The sequence below is a fragment of the Aphis gossypii genome, chromosome 2 (assembly GCF_020184175.1).
Source record: "Aphis gossypii isolate Hap1 chromosome 2, ASM2018417v2, whole genome shotgun sequence".
In the NCBI taxonomy this organism is placed as follows: domain Eukaryota; kingdom Metazoa; phylum Arthropoda; class Insecta; order Hemiptera; family Aphididae; genus Aphis; species Aphis gossypii.
Genome location: NC_065531.1, coordinates 55,440,047 through 55,464,584, shown reverse-complemented (window position 1 = coordinate 55,464,584; position 24,538 = coordinate 55,440,047). Strand labels below are relative to the sequence as shown.

Below are 24,538 nucleotides of genomic sequence, written 5' to 3'. Positions count from 1 at the left end.
AGGTAAATAGTAAATTAGGAATTAGGATTATAATAATATGATAAACTCTTATAAAACCTAAATTAGAACATCTATTACAGGTTTTCTGCCTTACTGGATCCACCAATCAATATAAATATAAAATCAATTAAATTCGTCTATTATATTATAGTTATATATTAATTTATTAACAGTCATACCAAACATTCTAATTGGAACTATAGTTGTATATTGTTGACAATTCAATCACAGTTTACGTGGACAAACTGTGTCATTGAATTTAACAAGACAACTTGCAAGTGGTATTGAAATATTTAAACATTTTTAACCTAATCCAAGGTTAGGTTTAAAAGAATAATAAATTGTTATTTAATATCGAATACGATTGTGGAAACTGGAAATGTGTATTGAACATGGTCCGTACTATTGTTAATATTTAAAAAGTACCGGTGGTTTAAAATATATATAGGACAAGCGTGCATAACGATTATAATATGTAACATTGTAAACGTATTTTGTTGATATTGTTATGCAGGTTTTTGTACTCCAAACAAGTGCGGTGGAACCTATTCCATGATAAAGAAAATGGGTTAACCAGGCGATCATCCGAACAAATCCGCACGGTCTAAAACCTGTTATCCAACTATATTCGTTTGATTAAACCGTTTTAACGCGTATAATATTATCGGCCGGAAAATAGATACAAAACACAAACTTTTTTTGTTTTTGTTTTTTTACGTAAAATTTAATACGTCATATCATTATCATAACATGCTATGAGTTAATTCGATTTGTCGTTGCCATAACAACGCAGTAGTGAGATGATGTAAAACACAATATTTTGACGAAGTTGAGAATATGTATAAAAATAAAAAACCACATTTTTCAAACCTACCAAAATTATGTTCTCTGTATGTTGCGGAGGCGTATAAGTGTTGAATTTTAAAACATTCGTTTAAAAATGTGTTTACGATGATTTAGTCGAAGTCACGCAATGGTTTACTAATTTACAATGACGTAGTTGTTAGTTTCCCAGCATATACAATAATAAACAACCGATTTGTATAAGACTGGCACTGGCCGCACCGTCTGAAAGATGAGATTGCGATGACCCCGAGGTGACTGCAGGCGTAGCGTCTTTCGTGGTTATTTTCACGAGTAGTTCTACAGCCCGTCTACGAAAGATAAGAATGTTGAAGATGATGCAGTCTCTTTTTGAATTATTATTACACTGAGTAACTTTTAACTAGAATTCCGAAACGCGTAATCGAAACCCGCGCTGTGACTACCAAATTTCTATCAAAAACGAATATAGTAAGCCCTAAATGAAATAGACTGATCAGATACACGCGAGGCAGTTTCATTTAATATTATGCGTAATTGCGTAAATAAATCATACCTAGCTCCAGATACCTGCATACAAATCCAACACCAAACACAATGGTATATAATATGTTAATATACGTGCGCATGCATCATACTTTGGAAGTGCCGTATAACGTTTTAAAGTCCGTAAAATACTATTCCTATATGTATATATGAGTATATAATTTAATAGTATATACCAGATTTACGAGACATATTGGTTAAATCATCAGCCCCCCCCCCTTCCGATCAAAATCCTGGTTTCACTACTGATTGTATAATAAAAAATAATAATATTTATTATTCGCACAATTTTATATTTTATCGCAGTCTTAATATTAAAAAATATTCGTCGACTTAATGCAAATGACCACAAGGGCTCGCAAGAAAAATCATGGAAATTTGTTTTACTTTGAAATGTTATTATTATATCTGCATAAAATTATAATAACGTGTATTCAAAGTCGATAAATATATAGCAACTTGTTTGCATGAACTCGCCCAGTTATAATTTACAGCTTGGAGTTATTTATACTTACACAGCCACGACTTTGACGGCGTTTGGTCGCAATATTAACTTTAAAATTGAATGGAGATGACGTACATTTTATTCAATAACTTCATCTATACATTTCCAATAAGTGATATTTTAAATTCATTTATTTTTGAACTCTTTTATTGGTAATTATAATAAATAAGAGGAAATATAACCGGAGAGATTCAAGAATTCGAAGAAATATTTTAATGTAGTGAATTATAAATATATTTTGATTACGCTAAACAAACTGGCGTATGAGTAATTTTAGCAGGTAGGAACTCCATGGTGCGCTGAATTACTGAATTGCTTCTTAACATAACCGACCTGGGGACACGCCTTCTATAGTACCCGGGATCGTATGTGTTTTGAACGGCTGACAAGAAATTCATACGATTTCGGACGCGCCTTACGAAACACGCGACGTCGACAAAAAAAGCGAGTTTAGAGCCGGCGAACAATGCGTGTCTATAATATGGAACAAAACTAAATCATTCAATGAAAATATTATTATTATCATTGTCATTGTTATTATAGTTTCAATAGATTACATCAGAACCTCGTGTATGCGTATGCGCGCGTTTAATGAATGTCTATCGAAAAGTAAGAATTACGCTCAATTCGTGTGTACATACATTCATACACATATAATAATATAGACATATAATACTTATATTCAGATACGACTTTCCCACCGCATTTTGGAACCGCGTACTCCATTAAAAAGAACAATATCGGACAAACGTGTCAAAAGTAAATAAACAACAGTGTAAGTATACGACCGACGTAATGGCGTTTTGGATGAACGTCACCCGTCGATATTTCCGCGTCGTATTAATCATCTTCTCAGATACCTATTGACGTGCTGTACCTAGGCGTCATTATTTTCAAATGAATCTCGGTCAATGTCTCTACTGGAGCCTAACACGTTACAATAATTTAAGGTCGACCAGTCCTTAGGCGCGTAAGTACAGACGCATATATTAAGCTCTAGTAATATATATATAGTTTGATTGGTACACGTGTAGAACTGTGAAGTTCAGCGTATTTTTCCGTTTAATTGTGTTCACTCAAAAAAACTCCGAAGCCCACGAATATAAAATAACTATCTTATTTCAAATCTAAGGACGAAGTATAAACTTTTAAATATTTTTACCTAGAGAGCCTATATAAAGTATATAAAGGATCTCTATATAAATAATACCGATTAAAAAAATAACAATATAACCTCCCTGTATTTGTATGCCAGTTATAGTATCACGTTATATAAGCATTCTACTACGAAAGTGTTTAATAGGTATTTTAATACCTTTACGACCGTTCGAATTGTCATTAATCTATTAATCCACAATAGTATGATGCCAATGCTATCTCATAATGTCGCATAGCATTGTGTCTCGTATGCATCTCGTGAGAGTGTGATACGACAATATAGGTAGATCGGTAATATTATACACCTTCTGGCTTTCCTATTCCTAGAATAGCATTTCACTATTTCTTGATTCACTTTATAATATTTTAATTGATTTTTTAACCCATTTTTAGCGTATATTATATCCTAATAGGATCATTGTTGAAACCATTATTCGGACCTAAAAAATACATACACAAACTATTGTTTGTTCGTACTGCTGCGGCATTGATAAAAATAGTTATAAAAATCAAATGAATAATGTCGAAATGGCGTTATATCATAAGATAAATGAATACCTACGTACCTAAGTTACAATATAGGTAGGTACCTAATATTATTTCATGCTATCTGTTATATTCAGAGGAAACATAATGATATTAACATTTATACATCGTCATAATGCTATCCAAATATTCTTAAATATAATATTTATATTATATATAAATTTATAATATCATAGTGTGCTATACATTTATAACACATACATATACATATATATTACACAATAAACGTGCACATCGTACATGTGTGTACACTTTATACTACGCTTAAGATGTTGAATGACCATTTACTTTTTTGTGAATAGTTTCTATTTGAAATTCACCACATTAATCGATTACGATTTACTTATATGGTTATTATATAATCATAAATCATATATATGTGATATCTCTGCATAGCCTATTTGGAAAGATTTTCCTATACTTATATTATAAAACTAATTCTACGTATAACATATAAATTGCAATACATGGTAAAAATAAATTAAATGTAATTCTGTTTCTTTTAATTTCCAACGAGCACCTACTACCTTATCAATACGTTTATACTTATTACTTATTACCATTGATTATAAATAGTATTTATAATCAATTTTATTACTTATTAGTAAATATATTACATATCGCCAAATTCTCTTTACGTCTTAATGCCTTCTATTCTAATATAATATTATAATATAAGAACTGAATAAGTTTTCCAGAGAAGTAATTAGAGGATAAATAAAAATGCGTAGTATTATAGGTAGGTACCTACTCGTAATCGCAATCGACTATTTAAATGTATATTTTCAATAAAAATTTAAAATATTATTTACTTACTTCGGATCACTTTTTTCAGCTTCGTTTCATCTTATAAATTCTATAACAAAATATTTTATCACGTTAAACTTCTTATACCTATTACCTAACCTTCGTTAATATTACTCAAAACATCGAGTACTAATAGATATACATTTTTGGTCTTAAAATTAACCATGATAAGCAATACAAATTATCCGTCTCGGTCTTATTTGGTTTGGCTAAAACGATGACGGTAGTGAAAAAAATAGGAAGAGTGACCTGACTTAATATTTAATAGTATAATAAGTACTTATATATTACCTAGAAATACAAGCGGAAGCATATAAGAATATATATTATACCGCCGAGTCATTTATAAAACGGTATGATACTGCGACTATATTATCTTATATTGTATAGTATATAACTAGTAAATCTATACATCAAACGATTACCAAATATACTCCCTTCCTTTTTTTCCTTGCTAATTTTTTCAAATTCTGATTTTTGAATTTATTAAAAATATTTAAGAACTATTTTTAAATGATTAGAATTTTTTATACCATAAAAAAAAGGTAAAGGGTTAAGAAGTGCACTATGGTGATACTATCTTTTTAATGAGAACCAAGCTTTATCCTGTAAATTATTTTGCTGATGATTTTTTTAAAGGTTGATACATATTATATCTAAATCGAAATTGTTGAGTAAACAACTTGTATTATGGTCTGTGGATAATATATCCATAGACCATAATATAATATAGATAAATAATTAGTACCTAATTAGTAATTAATATTAATCTATGAACATTTAAAATTTGTAAAAATTATCCAAGTATATAATAACTAATGAGACATAAAAAGATACCTCTAGATAAAATATTATTACATGCATTTTATAGGATATTAAGGATTTTTATTGTTATAATACACATTTGAATAACTTTAAAACTACTCATTTAATTTGTAAATTAGATACCTACTTTAAAATGTCAAATACATCATTTGATTAACAATTTATAGCAAAAATGTTGGTTTTCAACCGAAAAAAAAGAAAAGTCTAAATCGACTATATCGTTACTGTACAGTGTACACTTTTTAAATGGTATAAAAATAATCGAAACGTTTAAAAATAGTTATGATTCTTAAGTTATGATCCTTAAAATTTCAAAAATCAGATATTAAATAAATTCATTATTATGGTTGTTGAATCGCAAAATGTATTCATGAATACCTATATATTATAAACCTACGCACACAATACGAGCCGTATCCGTGTGTGTTCTATTCCGAAACATGTTATACGACGTCAGTATAGGTTGGGTAAAAGCGACGGTTGTGCGTAACAAAATAATATCATTTGTGTAGTCATGGTCACCGCGGGTGCCGACCTGCTGAACACAAACATTATACGCAGTCGCCACTCGCCAGACGACGGAGACGATTATTTTCGAAAAATTATCTAAAAGCTAATTCGATTTTAAAACAATAAAGTACATACGTACACGGACGTGATTTCAGATATATACAATATACATAAATATATATATATTATATAATTTTAATTATTATTATTCTTTTCTATATTACGAAAACCGACGAAATCGGACAATTTTTAAGAATACAAAAAAATTTTAACTTATTAAAGTTAAAAAAATAAATAAATAATACTCTTCATACACGAATAACAAAATGATAATATAGGTAGAATAATAATACAGTTTATTATATTATATGCGCGTCTTGTTCGGGCAAAGACGTTCACGATTGCGGAACAGTATAATATATTGTCCTAGCCACAGCGATGTGTAGTTATAAATTTAATCATTCGTACATAATATTATGTGTGTATACATATATACCTGCAGTACATCCGTAATTTAATATGCAAGCACTATGCGATGCGATGGTTTTTGTGAGATATAAAGTCATGATGGAAACGTGTTGACCAAGGGTACGTGTGTGCTTTTCGAAAATCGCGCACTGTTCGGATTGTCACGAGCCTTCGTATATGGAAAACAAAAACGCCCTTGGATTCGCTGTTTGTGTATCTTAAACGAGGCAACTTGAAATAATTATTTACACGCACACTTCATATTATTTCCGTACCGTCCGACGGTCGGTCGTATTGCGCGCATTACGATGGTTACCCTCGACCATAACCGTCCACGATACCGGGTAAGTGGTAACAGCTTACGGCGGGTACTTAATAATAATATGGTGCATAGAATAATACACCTGTACCGATTGCATACTTACCCTAACGCGGTCACGAGATAGATTATTCGTAATTATTATTAATGGACTTACGGGCGAGACCGTAGTCGCGATAATTTTTATTACGGTAAAAAATATTCTGTGGGATAATCCCAATAACAAACTGTTAATTTCGGGAAAAACCGATGAAGCCACAACCGGAACCGCGGGAGGTTCGCATACCGCGAACGGAGTGGTGGTCGCGGCATACCAGTAGCGGCGGCGGCGCCCCGGCCCGAGATCCGACGAGCCCAGAACTCGGACGGACAGACGGCCTCGCCTCCCTCTGCTCGCGCCGGTTTGCGCGCGCAAAACAAAAATCGCCGCGGATACACGAAGCGGTGGCTAACCAACAGCCGCCGCCCGTTTACAGATCTCTGACCATACGCGATCGGGCCATGCGTCGCGTGTCAGTCTGCCGATACGTCTGACGCGGCACGGTCGTCGTAGCGCTCAGCGATAAATGATATAATATTGTATCGACGATACATCGATTTACATATTATAATATTTTATATCGCGTAGCGTATACGCTCATACGAAGTGCCGTCATTGGCGATCTGCACGATAAATTAATATTGTCATTTGATTAGCACGCGCCGCGAGTCGGTGTTTACACGCACACGAAATCGCACGCGATGAAAACGTTACTGTGGTCCTGCTGCTGGGCGCTGATGTTCGCGTCGATGGCTCTGTCCACCGCGCCGACAAACAGCTCGTCCTCCGCGGAACGGCACGACGTCGTCGGGACGTCACGAAACTCCACGGCCGTCGTCGCGACGTCGTCTCCGGCGGACGACGGTGACGACGGCGATCGAGCGGCCGATTCGGGTGAGTTGATCGGTGCGGGTGACCGCGGTGAAGACGACGGCGGCGGCGGCGGAAGCTCCGACGGAAGCGCCGCCGCGGGAGGCCGAGTGGCCGAACTCTACGAGGATCTCGAGGACTCTGTGGTGTTCGAAGACGCGGACGGCCACGGCGACGGTGGCGGTAGATCTGCGGCGGACGACTTCGCCGCCGATGACCATCAGCCGCCGTTGACCGACGACGCGGCGCCGAGATCGGCCGCGGTCGGCGAATCGTCCGCGTCCGCCGAGGAGTACGACGCGGCCGCGGACGACGCTTCGCCGGCCGGCACCAGTCCGGTGGGCCACGTCCTCCAGCGGTCCGTCAAGTATCCCGAGTACGTGCGGTCGTCCAGCTACCGCCGAGGGTGGCCGGGAGGCAACGTCACCCGTCCCGAAGACGTGTTCCGGTTTTGGGACGCGTACGAGTGGACGGCCACGCCGGCCGTATCGCCGCTGTGCGTCGACCAAATGCAACTCTACCAGGCGGCCCTGCGCAACGGCAAGATGTGGGCGTTCAAAAGTGAGTGATGATCGTTGCTAATTATAATTCTTAAAAATATTAGGTATCGATCGGAATAAATAAACCGACAGTTTTCGATTTTAAGTAGGTACTCGGATACTGCGTTTATAGACGATAAGTTTTTTGAAATGTAAGAGAGCAATAATATTTGTTTTAGTAATTTATTTTTTTATGCACAATGAAATAGAGGTTCTATGTACCCTTTTTTTTTCAATAGCTGTGTAAAGTACTTTAAATACTTACATAATCCCATCTCTTGTGTACGTGCTAAAATTTCTTTTGACGAGCTTTGTAATAAGCTCCAAGTCACGCGTAAGACGTAATATAACACTTTCAATAAAAAGCAAATATTTAGTTTCTTTAGTTTTAACTTTTAATACTGGGGCAAATTAATCTGTTATCAACTACAGTAAAGCATTATCTGTGTTGGATTAAAATTTTTTTTTTAAGTTTATGTATAAATACTGTTAAGGCGTCCTCTTATAATATTGTGTTGTAACGTATAAGCGTAACACGGTAAAATAATCGCTGGTTTACTTTTGATAAGATATTATTGACAACAAAACCAAATAAAAAATATTTATTCGAATAACCTATCGAGTATTTATGTAATAAATTTATTAGATTTATGAATCAATATAAGATTGTGTCTATTAGTTTTCAATTCCAAATTCTCACTAATGCATTGTTTTTTAAGCACACCATCAAACGATAAAAATTATATTTCACTCTTCATACTTAATTACAAATTATGACCATACAATAAAGTCATTTACAAAAATAAAGTATAACCATCCTATTCAAAACTCATTTATAATTCTTCATTTTAGTCTCGATTTAACTATAGTAGAAAGTTTTTGACTACCTACATTAACTTTTAATAACAACTTAATGAACCAATCGATGGTTGTTTAAAGATTTATTTATAAAACGTTTAATGAACCTTTATTGTCATTTGCATAAGCCTCGAAGTAAATAAATAAAAAGTATAAATGTGTTGTCAATAAACATAATATTTATATTACCTACAGGTATTATTTAATTTAGTTAGTGCTTTCATTTAAAATAGTATAGATTTTTATATTATTATAGTAGTAGTAAATTTTTGCTCAAAATTGATAACAAGTGTTAAGTATTTTAAATTGTGAAATCTGTAAAAATAATAATAATAATAATAATTCAATCAATAACTATTCTATTAAGTATAGTTTATATCTATGTGACATGTTATTGAAAAAGTATAATTATATCTTTGTTTTGTCAAAACTTTGGTTAAAAATGTAGGTTGTTTACCTTGATAAATAAAATACAAAACATTAATACTACGATGTAATAAAAAACAATAATCAAATTAAATAAATAAAACTATTATATAGTCATTTTAACAGTTACTATAATATAACTACTATTTATTAATAAGAATAAGACATTTTAATAAAAAGATAATTACATAAAAAGTGCAAAAACCTAGTTAATAGAAAATTATTGGTATTTCAAGAAAACCTAAACTTATTCAAAAGTTAAAAAAATATTAACCCATTTAATACGAGACTTGAACCCCTTTTTAGAATACGTAATTCACAGGTATAAGCTAATATAGCTATAATACTAGATCATAGTATAGTAGCCAAAACCACAATAATAATTATCCAAATACAATTTTTAATATTTTACCAATTTTTCATTTGTGTATTTATTTATTTTAATTGTCTTATCTTGGCTGTATTAACACACTTTCATCAATCGCATTCATCAAACAAGATGAATGACCTATACGAAAAATAGAACATAATTTTAAATAAATCTACCGCTATATGAATTATATAGCAATACATATAGGATAAAATTTAACAGCAGTGTGGTTAATATGGATTTATTTTGAACTCTAATAATCGTTACTGGATTAATTGTATACTCCCATACAATGATTATTGTAATTGTTAGTTTTAAAATCGATATCTCGAGGTATGAATCACTTTTCTTTCATCCTCCCGCCAATGTTATGTTAACTTTAATCATTTCAAGTGCCACTAATTTTTCTAGTCTAAGAGTCCCACTTCTTTCATTTTTTTCAATTCGAGCGCTATACCTATATAATTATAATTAGGTCGTCGGCCAATGCGGCCTTGTGTAATATAGTATAATAAGCATTAAGCATACTGCAATACAATATGAGTTATTATAATGCAGTTGGATCTCTCATAATAAAATAATAGATTAGATAATATTAGCATTGTACATCTGTTGTGTCATACACATAAGGCCTCATAATATGATGTTCGGAACCCCGGACAGAATCAAATGGGCATAATGTACCAACACGTCATTTGGTCTTGAAATATAAATGTGATTAAAATCCCACCTAATGCGTAATTTTTTTTAAAAAATATTTACAATAACTACATTCAAATGTATACGATTTACTAAAACAACTTATTTATAATTTATAATCTTCGGCGTAAAATTATGAAACTTTAAAGTTTCTATAAAAATTATTGCTAATCTATTATTTTATAAAACATATTTTGAAATGTACTAATGTATTTTTTTCGAAATGTATAAGCTAAGATACTTATTGCCCTGTCTCAAATCGCATGTATAGGATAATATCAGTGGCGCTCAGACCAAATAATACTACAATTGCATTTGCTCTCAAAGGGGTGAATGTAAACTTCTATGTTGTCACAAGACAGATATATATAATATGATGTTGACTAAAATAATTTATTTACGTGGAATATAATAGTTTACTGATTTTTCTAAATATTTGAAATAATTAATATTTTTTTATATATTTTTCGTAAGCATGGTATAAGAAAATATTCTTAAGAGTAAAAAGGGTGGGTGGATGTGAATATTTTTATTGACTGCGTGTGTTTTCAAAAGTCCCCTGTGCGCCACTAAATATTATATAGTGTTGCAACTCGAAGAATGGTATAAAAATGTGTCCTAAAGGAACAATTAATAAGTTGTCGTCCTGAAATATTTTAATTTCCCTATAGTCGTCGTCCCACAAAGGTAGATAGGTACATATTATTGTTTAATAACTATACGCGTCTGCACGGAAACCGCGTGCAATATCATCGTTGCATCCATGGGTACACTTCGCAGAACTGCGAGTGTTGTGTGCGCGTTGTGTCGGAAAATCTAAAATGAATTTTTTAAAAAAAAAAAAAAGCGACAAAAACAAACTGACGCCGTTTAATCGCGGATGTTATACCTAATGATAATAATATATAATATGGAAACAATTCCGGCAAAACCGATCGCGCACTTCGACACTTAGATACTATTGCGTGTGACCGCCCGCGATCCGTCGCCGTGGGTAATTCGATTTTCGTGGGCCGGGCGGGTTGGGAAATCGAAAGTGTGGCCAATTAACAAGGACCCCGTTTCAAATGGCGCGTGTCACCGTCGTCATCACGGTCAGTGCGTATAATGTACTTATATATTGTGTTGTTTTTTTATGTGCTGCAGCGGCGCCGTTCTGTATGCGACGTATATATATATATATTCGACGCGAATCGAACGCAATTCGACATACGATAATATACATTATGTCTTATATGTATATACTATATATTATAAGACAATATATATATATATGTATATTAGTACATAGGTAATGCATTTATTGTATATTATTAATAATACGTACATAGCATAATAATACCCCAATATACCGGGTGATCCATTTATAGTACAAGACACTCCTTGTATTTGAAAAATTAATTATACGATTTTGTAAATTTTTTTCCACACAATTTGAAGTTGTTAACAAAATTTTTCCAGTATTTTTATCTAGTATCGTTTTTTTTTTATTTATTTTTAACGACACGTGCGTTTTTAATTCCTTATTTTTTTTTTTTTGAAATATTAATACTTTTAAAACTTAAATATTTTATAATGACAGCGATTACTACTAAAAATGTTACCCTGTATATATTATCTACGGTGCGCATAAATAGTATTAAATTTTTATATACGTCTTATATCTGAATGTTTTTTACGTATTTTTCCAAGTAAACACGCTCGGACAATAAATAATTCCTATTCACGAAATTTACCCGTAACGTGTGTATAGGATATAGATATATTTTATTTTTTACGCGTAATATATAAATGCATGTATTTCGTTTAAACGTATTCAAATAAACACAATGAGTAAACAGATTTTCCGGCCAATCGCGTTTGCTGGTTGCAGAACGAACTCGAACCGAATAATAATATATACTATACTGTCTACTGCTATGTAAACACTGCTCGCCTGAACTGCGATAAACGATCGCGGATCAATCAGCAGAATGATGATAGCAAATTCCTAAATAATATAATAATATAATAATATATTCAGCTGCTAGTAAAAATAATACGACATGTGGTATTAGGAAAAATATCATATACTGAAATATCCAATGGATAAAATATTCAAGTTGAAAATTGAGAGTTGCATCACTTTTAAAAATTATAATTCATAAAGTATACCTATAAATTATAATGAATAATATTATATAGGAATTAATTTTTCATAGAATTATCATATCTTCAAATTTCCTTAACAATCATGCTCAAATTAGTATTATTATTATTTTATTATTGATGTCCTATTATCTGTTAATTATCTTAATCTTGGGTTTTTTGACTTAGACGTTTGAATACTGGATACATTTTAGTTTTTTGACTTAATTTATGAGACTCGTATTAATTATATTATATAAAAAAAAAATAGAGCCAAAAGGTCACAACAATTTTTATTTAAATTAAATACCACCTATACGAAAATAAAAATGGAAAAATACATCATTTTCATTAGTCAGTATCGTGAAAACAGTTCTTTTTCATATTATTGAGCATATTATATTGTATTTACAATACGCATATTATATGAATTATTAACTTATATTGGTTCTGTGAAGGTAAAATGAGGAATTTTATAAAATCAAATCTACTCGTAATACTTATCGTTCAAATTGTGTATGCCTATAAATACTGTAAATATAAATTCACCTTAAAAAATGTTAAATATATATTCAAAATAATTTCGTTAATTAACGTCGTTCGCGAGCCAAATATATTACACCGTGTGGGTTCATCACTTATGGTACCAGATAAATATTACGTAATCATGCAAACAATGCAATAATGGTATATAAACAATCCGCATCCCCATGTATAAAAACCGTTCGAAAATCTTTCTTTCGAACACTGTTCGCAAATATACAGTGTGAATAAATCAGCTCATTTCCATGAAACCGTTACCAATAAATTGGTACTGAAACACAATCTACCACGTGTTAACGTGTCGTATATGAGGTAATACTGTTATATAAATCAAACCGTTAACCGCGTAACGTATATTTATGTTAAATTATGTTTGTTTTAATTGCATACTCCGTGGTTGATGGACGATGGTCATACGCTACTATCGCGGTGGCCATAATAAGTCCTATAAGAATCCGATCTGCCGCCGTAATAATAATGAATTGTTCACGATCGAATCTATACGTCGAAAGATCTAGGTACCTACTATAAAATATGTTAATATATATTATAATACAGGGTGGGGCAAATCAAACAGTGCAGTTTTGAAAGGTTGGTACTTCACGTGTGATGGGGATAGTACGATTATGGTGGTTTCATTTCGTCAGGCAGGCCATGCCGTTATTAGTCATTACCATGGTTTGGTCTGGTGAACAACGTGGCTTTGCCGTCCATACGTTTTTTGAAAATGGCCGATCGTTCGTCGCAACTCAGCGAGCGTTCCGGCTGCAGTCTGGTGGCCTGCGCGCTCACCAGACTTGAGCATTTGTGATTTTTTCTTGTGGGGCTACCTGAAGGAAAAGGTTTTTAAACATCGGCCTCACACGTTGGAAGAACTCAAAGACCGAATTAGGGAGGAAATTGGCGCTATACCAGTCGAAATGTGTCAAAATGCGGCAGAAAATTTCAGAAATCGCCTTCATCAGTGTATCGCTGCTGGCGGCCATCATCTTTCTGATGTCATTTTTAAAACTTGATATATAAAACGGCATGATGTACTGAAAAAAATTAAATAAATATAATTTCTGTAAATTGCATAGTTTTTTTTTAATAGCCTTTCAAAACTGCACTGCCTGTTTCGCCCCACCCTGTATAATATCGCATCATTCGACGACGGAAAAAGTGAATGATAGAAGTTAGTGTGTCTCGTCTCAAAAGTAAACTCAATCGACACGGCCACATCGATTTTACTTGGGGTGTAGTACCCCTACGTATACATATTATAATACTATGATACATTTTTCCGTTACTCTGGCTCACCCTGAATATTATCTAAAAATAACACGACGAGACGAATCAATCAATATAAATAGTATACGAATAATAACAACTATTCACAATAATAAAATTATGCTATGGTATAATAATTATTATTAAGGTGTGTAGCCGCGAGGAACCGTATAATACCTACCTAGAAAATACGACGATTACCTATAATTTATTTATTTATGTATGTTACAATACAAGTGCACGCGAGTAGACGACCTCGAACTTGACTCCTTTGTGTTTCTCAATAATAATAAGTCGGAAACAAGTTTAGAAATGCAATGAGGTTTCGTATCGGATTCTCCGTTTGCTTATTTATTTTACGACGACACTGTCATCTCTCTTAAAAACGCTATGTATTTTGTTCTGAGACAAAAACAGAAATACATATTAAATTGACGGATTTTGAATTGACCACAAACTGCCCAGCGTTCGATGTAGTACGGTTTTGGGACACACGGCGATTGTTAATCGCTTTCAAATTTAAAATAATAAAACGACATGGCGTACACCTACTATCTAACGGTTTGCGACGAGATAACGTCTGCTGCGACTTCCGCACGTGGCCTCTGTATAGGCCTATTATTGGTAATTATACTACTGGATATACTTCCCGTGGTTGTCGATAAACAATGTTTATAAACTTGTTTTTTGTTTGGATGCTGATATATACATATAAAATATGTACAATTTCAACAGTAGTAAAATAATCATTAATTATGTTCATAATTAAAACGTGAAAAATAGATTATATCTCAAAAAATAATCTATCGCCGTTTTCTTGTTGATCATTATTATTATTGCATACTACAGTTGTGTATCCAACGCTAAGTATAATAGGCGTGCACAGACTTCAAAATATGTAGAACACTGTCAGCACGCATCCCGAACATAAGATGAAATTGTTCACTCTAATATTGAAGTTTACTATACTAACTCTAATAAAAAATGTATTAACACGACAACATACCTATAGTATGTAGTAACCTTATAATATTAAATATTAAGATTATATCTGTAATCTGTGACTGTTTTCTAAAGTAGTAACCATACAAACATTTTGGTGGTTGGGGCACTACTTAATCCTTCTATAAAGGTTAGTCACTTGTTATCTATATAAAAATAAAAAAATACTACACTAACAAAGTTCTAAGATTATTATTTTTAATATATACTGAGTGTATTTAACTCAATAAATCAAAAATTATTTCAATAAAAACTAATGAAAAATATTACTTGAATTAAGTAGGTAAGTTCCAGACAAGTGTACATGTTGTTAATGCATTATTCTACGATGTCTGAAATTATTAGAAAACATAATTATACAAACTATAACAATATTGCAAAATAGGTTAATTGATTACTTTAAAATTAAAAATAACTCATGTCCATGTCTTTAGTGTACACACGATTCAATGATAATAATTATAACTTACTTATTAACACGCATAGTTATAATAAATACATAATATTATATTCGTATTACATTAAAATCTGAAAATATCCATTCTAAAGCCTATAAAACTTATTTGAATATTATTTAATTAAAAATGTTAAAATGTATTTATAGTCTTATAGATAAGTCTGTAATGTTCATTGAATTTTATTTTTTTTTATTTTTTATTATGCAACTCTTGTATATAATTTCTGTAAGATTACATAAATGTATAATTAAATAACAATAATCAAGCTAATGGTTTTTAGACATAGACTACATAGCTCAAGTTAAATAATAAAAAAAATATATTTATGTGGTTATTAAGTTAAACAAGTTATTAAACAAGAAACAGGTAGAATAATACCATAGAGTAAAATATTATTTTCAAAAGTATTATTCAATAAATTTAAATGTTATGTTATCCCGATTGGTTATTTTTATATATATTATATTAACTATAAAAATATAAACATATTTTTTTATCGGTTTATGGTTAAATAACTACTTAATAAATTAGACGTAGATACAAAAATATTGTGTTCACACGGACACAATTAAAAACAACATTGATTAAACGACATACAACAACATTACAGTAAGGTCAAATGTCTATTCGTTTAATTCTTTACTAGTTACTACAGATTAAAAACGTAAAAAAATCATGATTCCTTAATATATGAAAATTGAAACTATTTTAAAATGTATTTATTGTATGTGAGCCAACAGTCAATGAGCATAAGCAAATACGCAATAATACTCATATTCATTGTTGTAGTAGGGCAGCAGAATACACAGGTGCACTCATCAACAGTATAAAAACACGTTTGAGCTCTTCAACTGAAGTTTCTTTTGTAATCATTTTGAGAACAAAACATATTGAAATATTTTTTTAAATAATACGCTTACTTTTGGGCGTAAAGATGCTTAGTTAGAAAAAATAATTTTTAAACATTTATATTAAATTTATTTTGTACCATATTATGTCAGGCATCATCAAACTTTTAACAGTTTAATATAATAAGACGTATTATACATCATATTTTTGGAAAATTATAATGGATGACGTGCACTTGCAGTAACCACATTAAATGACTTATTATACTATGTAAAATATGATACTACTTGTTTTTTCGAGTTCTTTGTGATTTAAATTTTAAATATATATATTTATATTGAAAGAATAGGTATATTTTATTGTTTATAACATACAAGTAGTAACAAAGAGCCAATTTCTCATTTAGGAAATCACTTTTTTAACAGTGCCAATTTAATTTGAATAATTAATACCTTTAGTCTTTATTTTGTTTTAGATTGTTTTCTGAATAATATTTAAATGGGTGCATGTAAATTCCGATAGATTTTTTCGATCTGCAAAAAAAAATATAAACTCCGTTGGTACTAAAATATGAACTCCACACACACACATTATTGAAAAAAAAATCCAAAACTAAAATTAATTTCTAAACTATAGATATATTGTTAAAATAATTTAGTATTATACTTTTTAAGCTTTATCAAAACAACTTTAACGTCAACTATAACATACCAAATCTTTTACTAAACCAATGTGAACTCTAGAGAAATATTAAAAAATTTAAATAAAATAAAATAAAATGTAAGCTGGGCTGTAAGTACATAGTGATATAAAGAGATTGAGGTATTTACGGTTACATGAAATCTATTTCCAAGAATAATTAATTTTACATAATGTATGCATACGCAATCATTCCACTATTTTTATTCCCTAAAATGTTTGTTTAATTGTATCAGACAGTCCGTTTCATTCGCTTATCCAATACATTTTGACACTTATAACTTTGTTTAACTATATTGTTAAATATATAACATTTCAGACTGATTTACTGCTTAAACCGCAATAGTAATTGAATTTTTTAACTTTTTATATAAACACAAAACATTTTGTGGTTTTTCAACTACAAAATAACTTGCAAATTTTCAAGTTTAGACATATTTATATAAAATTAAAAATATATATCAACATTTATCACATTTTATGCATTAATATTTTATAAATTATTATAAATAATTAATAATTTTTATTTATTAACTATTATTTATTGTTATTATTATTATTATATATTATTCATTTGAACTAGTACATCTTCGGATTTTCTAGATGTTAGATACTAATGGGAATAGCTAATAATATAAATTTATTTATGATGACTGATGAGTAATGGATCTTAATAGAAATTAGGTAGAAGAAAATGGGAAACTAAAGTTTAAAATGTACAACCAATTTTTGTTAATTGTTTCGTATTGGTTTTATTTTTTAGTTTTAACATCAAAATAAAATATATACTCGTATTTCACTTTCTTTAGAAACTTTTTAATGTAGCCTTAAACTTCGTTTATTATTAAGTTTTATATTTAAACTTAAAAGGAAGCATGTATACATCATCATATCTAATATATTATTGTTATTTTTATTATTTGAATTTCACATGAATATTAAGAAAATTAAATGCATATTGTACTTATATATATACTTTTTTTATATATAGTGGCAGATGCTAGTGGACATTACAGCAGTGGTTATTTCTGGGGAAATACGTTCTGGTTAGGATCAAAAAGTTTGTGTACAGAAATATCAGAATATGATGAAGAAGTACCTTTCAAACTAGGATTTAATATAATAAAAACATACATCGCCTTAAAAGCACCTATTAATTATACGGTAAATATGATTTTACTTAATTTACAAAATATAAATTTGGAAAACTGTATTTTAATTATATTTAGTATAGGTACCTAAATAGTATAATATACAACAGTACTTATGCCTTTGATAATTATTATAGAATCAATAGGTATAAAACCAAATGATAGTATAAATGATTATAAATATTTTTTTAAATTACTAATTACGCGATATTGTTTATATTTTACTAATTTTGTAAGCAGGAGAGGTATCAGCACTTGGGATTGTGTATGCCCTACTCATGTTCCAAAGAAGACGTAGACGTGATGGTCAATCAAACGCTACATCAAGACATCCCGGAAAGAAACGTCAAAGTTGCCAAAGTGAAATCACCTCACGATTACTATGACTTATTTGGTGATAGAGTTTTCTGGCTCCTCGTGTAAGTGCCCCCCCTCCCGCTCCACATAACTCAACCGTCGATTACATTCTATTCAAACTATAATATTTTCCCGTCTATAGGATAATATCAGCCACGACTGCGGTATTCCTGATAATCGGAACAAGCTTGGACGTGTACTTAGAAAAAAACAGCCGTAACAAAATGAACGGGTTCATGTTTGACAATTATAGGTACGCTGTTAGCAGTGCCAAGTTACAGCCGCTTTCCGAGCATTCCAAAATCGATTTGGAGTCTGGTAAGATTGAATTTTTAAATATTTAAATGAATTTTGTTTTATTCGAACGTGTTTCTATAATATGTGATGCAGAAAGTTCAAAGAGTTCCGAGACGTTGTCTAAAGAGCCACCAATGACTTGTAAGTGTATGCCGAAAATCTTCATCGCATAATGACGAATCATAATGGTTTATAATTGTGTTTTCAGGTACAGCAGTGAACATGTTGCTGGCGTTTTCAGTGCGAAGAAACTTAAGACAAATATGCGATAAGTCTATTGGTGAAGACACGATATCCACGGTACACGGTCTTCGATCATTGAGCATGGTTTGGATCGTTTTGGGTCACGTGTGCATCGTTTCATTTAAATACTCGGGTAAATAATTTCAGTTAATCTTCTTCACGATTTACTTCATAAATGCAAGTTTGACATTTCTCATACAATAAATATTTGTTTCAGACAACATGGAATTCCGTACCACGGCCGAACGGCATATGCTATTTCAATTGATCAACAAAGCAACCTTTTCAGTAGACACTTTCTTTTTCATCAGGTAAATTCAGTTAATTATTTGTTACTAAAATGTAGGTATACAATAAAACTATAACTTGTCAAAAAAACTTGAGTATTTTAGACTTTATTTCCCATTACTAAAATAATATCCAATATGAATATTTATTTAAGTATTTTTTAAAAATGTGTTCGAGTAGTAGTATACATTTTCAACGTATTTTCTTCAGGACACTAATGGTTACTGGTTAAATGGTATAAATATAACTATAATAACAACGATCGACTTATCATTAAATCATAACGAAAACTCTAAAAGTATTATTAATGAGTATTAATTAAACTTTTGTGTCTTGTGTTTACAGCGGACTATTAGTTTCATTCCTTTACTTCAGGACCACGGCAAAAGTAGACGTTAACAAACTGACGAAAACCACGGGATTTTTATCTAATTTTATCGAGTTCATTGGACTGCTGATTTACCGATTCTGCAGGTTAATAGCACGCAAAAAATTATGTGCGATCTGTAGTAATTTGTTATTCGTTTTAATAATAAAATGTTCAAATGTTTACTCAGACTTACTGCACCGTATTTCTTTGCTTTGGGCGTCGTACAGCTGACAATGAAATGGTTCCATTATAATTCCGTATTTGACCCACCGACAGACGACCACTTAAATTGCCCAAAATATTGGTGGAGAAATCTGTTGTACATCAATACCCTGTTCCCCGTTCAGGACATGGTGAGTAAAGAGTAACCTAGTAAAATGCTTCAATTTAGTCGCTCCAAGCAACAATAATATTATGATGTTTGTTACAGTGCATGCTTTGGAGTTGGTACTTGGCAGACGACACACAATTCTACATACTGGGAGTTATTCTTCTCATACTATCTGTTCGGTGAGAGATCAAACGATTAATTAAACATAAACGACCAAAAATAATCTAATAAGACGTGTAATAGACTACGTACAGGTATACACTGTCAGTATATTATTATATTGACGTTACGTCATTGAACAAATTGAAGTTCCATTTTAAAAAGTAGATTTTTGAATGATAAACATTTAAAAGTTTTAATGTTCATTAAAGAAAAATCTATAATCAATTAAAATAAAATATGCCGTTATTACCTATATTAAGTACAGAGTAATAAAAAATTTGAAAACTACATACATTTAAACCGTTTAATTTAAATTATTAATACCTACTGTATAAGTAAGGATTAGGTTAAATACACCTGTTGTGACATCAACAAAATATATAAATTGACAATTGACGAAGCTATCAACTGACATATTTTATTATTTGTATCTTAACGACTTAGACTACATAGTAGTATTGTAATTAACGAAGGTTTTGAAAACTCACGATCCCGATTGGCTGTTTAGGTATTTCAAAGCAGCAGCAGTTATTTTAGTTTTTTGTACGGTCGCCTCGTGGTTCACTACCGGATACATAGCATACACTAACAAGCACATGCCAAAGTAAGTAATTGATATAAATTGTTTTATTCTTTCGTATTTTTTTATTCCAATAAAAAAAAAAAAATTAAATATATCATGATGAACAATGTACGCTTTCCAACAGTATTGACGACCCGTTGGCGCTATTCGACAAAATCTACGATAAACCGTGGACGAGGCTCGGACCGTATTTCGTGGGCATGTCTATCGGATGGTTGCTATTCAAAACCGAATGCAAAATCAAGATGAACACGGTGAGTGGGTGCTGAAAGCGGTGTTTTTTCCGATTTATAATTCGACAACGACATCACATTCGCGTTTTATTATTTGCAGCTAGTCGTGATTACCGGATGGACCGTTTCGTCGGCGGTGCTTTGCAGTCTGATATTCGGTCTCCATCAAATGGATTTACATCCGGTCGCGGCAGCCGCGTACTCTTCGTTGAGTCACACCCTGTGGGCCCTGTGCTTATCGTGGACTGTGATCGCTTGCGCTACCGGACACGGAGGTAAGTCGCAATTTCTAATGTCCAACAGTGCAAACACATACAAATATACAATTAGTCCTTTTCTTAACAACAATTGTTTCACTTTCACACGTTTAATTCATCATTCAACACCATTAACACTTGCTGTAACTACCTGTATACGACGGAAAACACTCTTAATCGACAGCTACCTATTACAATAAATTTAATAATTTATTAATGCTCAACGATGATAATATAATCTCGTCCACAGGTTACATAAACAAATTGTTGTCCTGTAAAATCTTAATACCGTTCAGTCGGACAACCTATTGCGCCTACCTAGTTCATCCGATCATCATCAGGTATGTGGTAATGAAGAGAGACACTCCACTTCATCTGACCGTGGAGACTGTGGTACGTATATAATATAATACTTTATCAACTATATTATAACTAATAAATAATAATAGTACATTAATATCTATAATAACTATATACAAGTAGGTGGTTAAAAACTGAGTAAAAGTAGGTACTAATAATACTATTGTACTAATTATATTATTTAGTTCTATAGTTAAAATGTGTATTTTAAACTTATAACTTTTAAGTAGCGTTTCATTAACGTATATTGACTAAACACAAGTACATACGACCATTACGACGTGGTGAATCTTTTAACTATAGGCATTTAATATTATTTAAGACTTGTGTAAAAAACAAACAAATATTAAGTTATGGTTTCGATTTAGGTGAATAAATTATTTTGATTCACCTAATTTAGGCTAGGTTCACACGGACGCGCGTATGACCATTCAGATAGCTGCGTTTTACGCGCGTCGAACAAAGCAGTGTAAGTAATAGCTGGTAAATAAAAGATATCAAAGTAAAAAATTGTTTAATACAGTTCAGACGTGCACCGAGAATGGACGAAGTAGATGCTGTGTGTTTATGGGTTGTCCACCGAAGGATAAGAAGACGAAAGTAAAAAAGGGAAAGGAAATATTGGGTTCATCAAATTTTAAAATCAAGACTTTCTTTTAATCTTTATATTACAATATTACATTATATCCAAAACTTAGAGATCACGATGATATTATTACCCGGTTACAAAACTAGATTGTCCAGCCTTACATAATAGGTATGGCGAAGTGGTAAGTGATAACTGCCAACTTGTAAATTATAATAGGCAGATTGGCATATAGTATGAATAGGTATCTAGGTAGATAGGTACTACCTATAATAGAGTCTATTATTAAAAAGACAAAAGTACCACAAGTAGGTGCATCTACTTGACCACCTACACTGTATGGTTAGATCTTAGATGTAGTTATATGTGAATACATACTTAAATACATTTGGTTTTCAGGCAATTTTGTTTTTGGGACAAATCGTAGTGTCTTACTTTTTTGCGTTTATCCTATCGATCGCATTCGAAGCACCGATCGTGTCGCTGCTGAAACTCGTGTCGCCCACCAAACGGAACAACCACTGATCAATTATATTCCCTGTATTTCATTTAATCAACGTCTGTGCGACAAAACCTATTATTTTATTTTATTATTGATTATTGTATTATGTTACTCGTGAGTCATGACTCGTCCACCGACGCGAAGCACTCGAAAATACGTTCTTCTCATCACGTCAACAGACTATACAAATTCGCAAATTAAAATAATATTAATAATAGTACTTTATTACGTATTATAGTGGCGACTGGCGAGTGAACAGAGTATTTATAATTTAATTTATAATATGTTTATATGTTGATTATTGTTTTAATAATATAACATATTATTATATTATATGTTAATAATTGTTGTTATGTTAATAAATAAATGATTTTTGTTTTAAGCAATTATATTTTTACGTACTTAACTAAATATTATTGATTCATGAAGTACCTATGTTGTAACTATTATTTACGAATTAGGTTATTACTATAATTTACATCTTTTTATATAGGTATACGTTGTATTAATTTAATGTAACAAATTAATTATAATTTGATTTTGATAGATGTTAAAGTATATAATGATGCACTGCTTCCTAAATCATGAGATATTGTTAGATATAATTTCATTATGTATCTATTTGTAACATTTAAAAAAATATACATAAAATGTTATTTAACGTTTTGAATTATTTTAATGAATCCTAACATAATACCATAATGAGATATTATTATTTTTTTTTTTTTTTAACTAGTTTTTAACATTTTAAAATGTACACATTTACAATGATAGCATATTTTCTCACGACATGGTAGATGACTTATTTTGAACTATTTTTGACACTTGAAATTACTTAGTTATCTAGTTTTTGCTACAAAATATGTTGAAAACAATAGGTTACTAGGTTACAGTCAAAAACGTAATACAAGTATATTAATAATAACTATTTATTACTATTGATTTTAAAATATGCTACAAAGTACTCTATTCTATAATCAATTGTATTACTTATTAATTATTATATCTCTATCAATATAGGGTTCCTTTTAAATTAATTATATCCATGTTAAAAGGACTAAAGTTAGTTAAGCATACTACCTATATCACTACTAATAACATAAATATAAATATAATACAAAATAAAATATTTTCAGAAATATAGGTCAGAATCTTTTTTTCTATACAATGATTTAAAATTTAACACAACTGTTATAGTGACTTACTGAATGATAAAGTACAGTAGATTGACTTATCTAGTCTTATGAGATTTGAACAATTCTTATGATTTAGAAAGTAGAAACTAATAATTATCAAAGTAAATTTAGTTTTATGATTAATATCTATTCAAATAATTATTTTTAGTAGATATTTAAGTATTTGGATTATTTGATAAATGGAAAAACTAACTGATCATATTAGATAAAATAATAACTCATTAATGTAAAATCAAAATATATTTAAAATTATACTTTTACAACTTTTTTTACCCTCCAATGAATTACGTATTCAGTCTTTATTTTACTTTATAAAATAAATATAATACCAAGTTTATAATATATTTCATTGGTAATAATACAAATT

The 24,538-nt window shown here is 31.1% G+C and overlaps 1 protein-coding gene across 1 annotated transcript; it reads left to right on the top strand.

Annotated features, from left to right (window-relative positions):
* The first annotated feature begins 6,998 nt into the window (after nucleotides 1–6,998).
* On the top strand, nucleotides 6,999–23,364 carry LOC114130945 (nose resistant to fluoxetine protein 6). The gene is made up of 15 exons (XM_050200600.1): nucleotides 6,999–7,977; nucleotides 18,247–18,419; nucleotides 18,647–18,825; nucleotides 18,906–19,081; nucleotides 19,154–19,201; nucleotides 19,269–19,436; nucleotides 19,521–19,614; nucleotides 19,937–20,065; nucleotides 20,149–20,314; nucleotides 20,392–20,471; nucleotides 20,963–21,058; nucleotides 21,162–21,291; nucleotides 21,371–21,545; nucleotides 21,778–21,920; nucleotides 22,873–23,364. Exons 1-15 carry the CDS (start codon nucleotides 7,248–7,250, stop codon nucleotides 22,996–22,998), a joined length of 2,613 nt encoding a protein of 870 aa, XP_050056557.1. The 5' UTR covers nucleotides 6,999–7,247; the 3' UTR covers nucleotides 22,999–23,364.
* The last annotated feature ends 1,174 nt before the right edge of the window (nucleotides 23,365–24,538 follow it).

Bases quoted from the DNA above. Each gene is read 5' to 3' on its own strand.
- LOC114130945 (XM_050200600.1), top strand. From the start codon at position 7,248: ATGAAAACGTTACTGTGGTCCTGCTGCTGGGCGCTGATGTTCGCGTCG. The intron at 19,202-19,268 runs GTAAGTGTATGC...TTGTGTTTTCAG, and splicing joins TAAAGAGCCACCAATGACTT to GTACAGCAGTGAACATGTTG. The intron at 21,292-21,370 runs GTGAGTGGGTGC...TATTATTTGCAG, and splicing joins GCAAAATCAAGATGAACACG to CTAGTCGTGATTACCGGATG.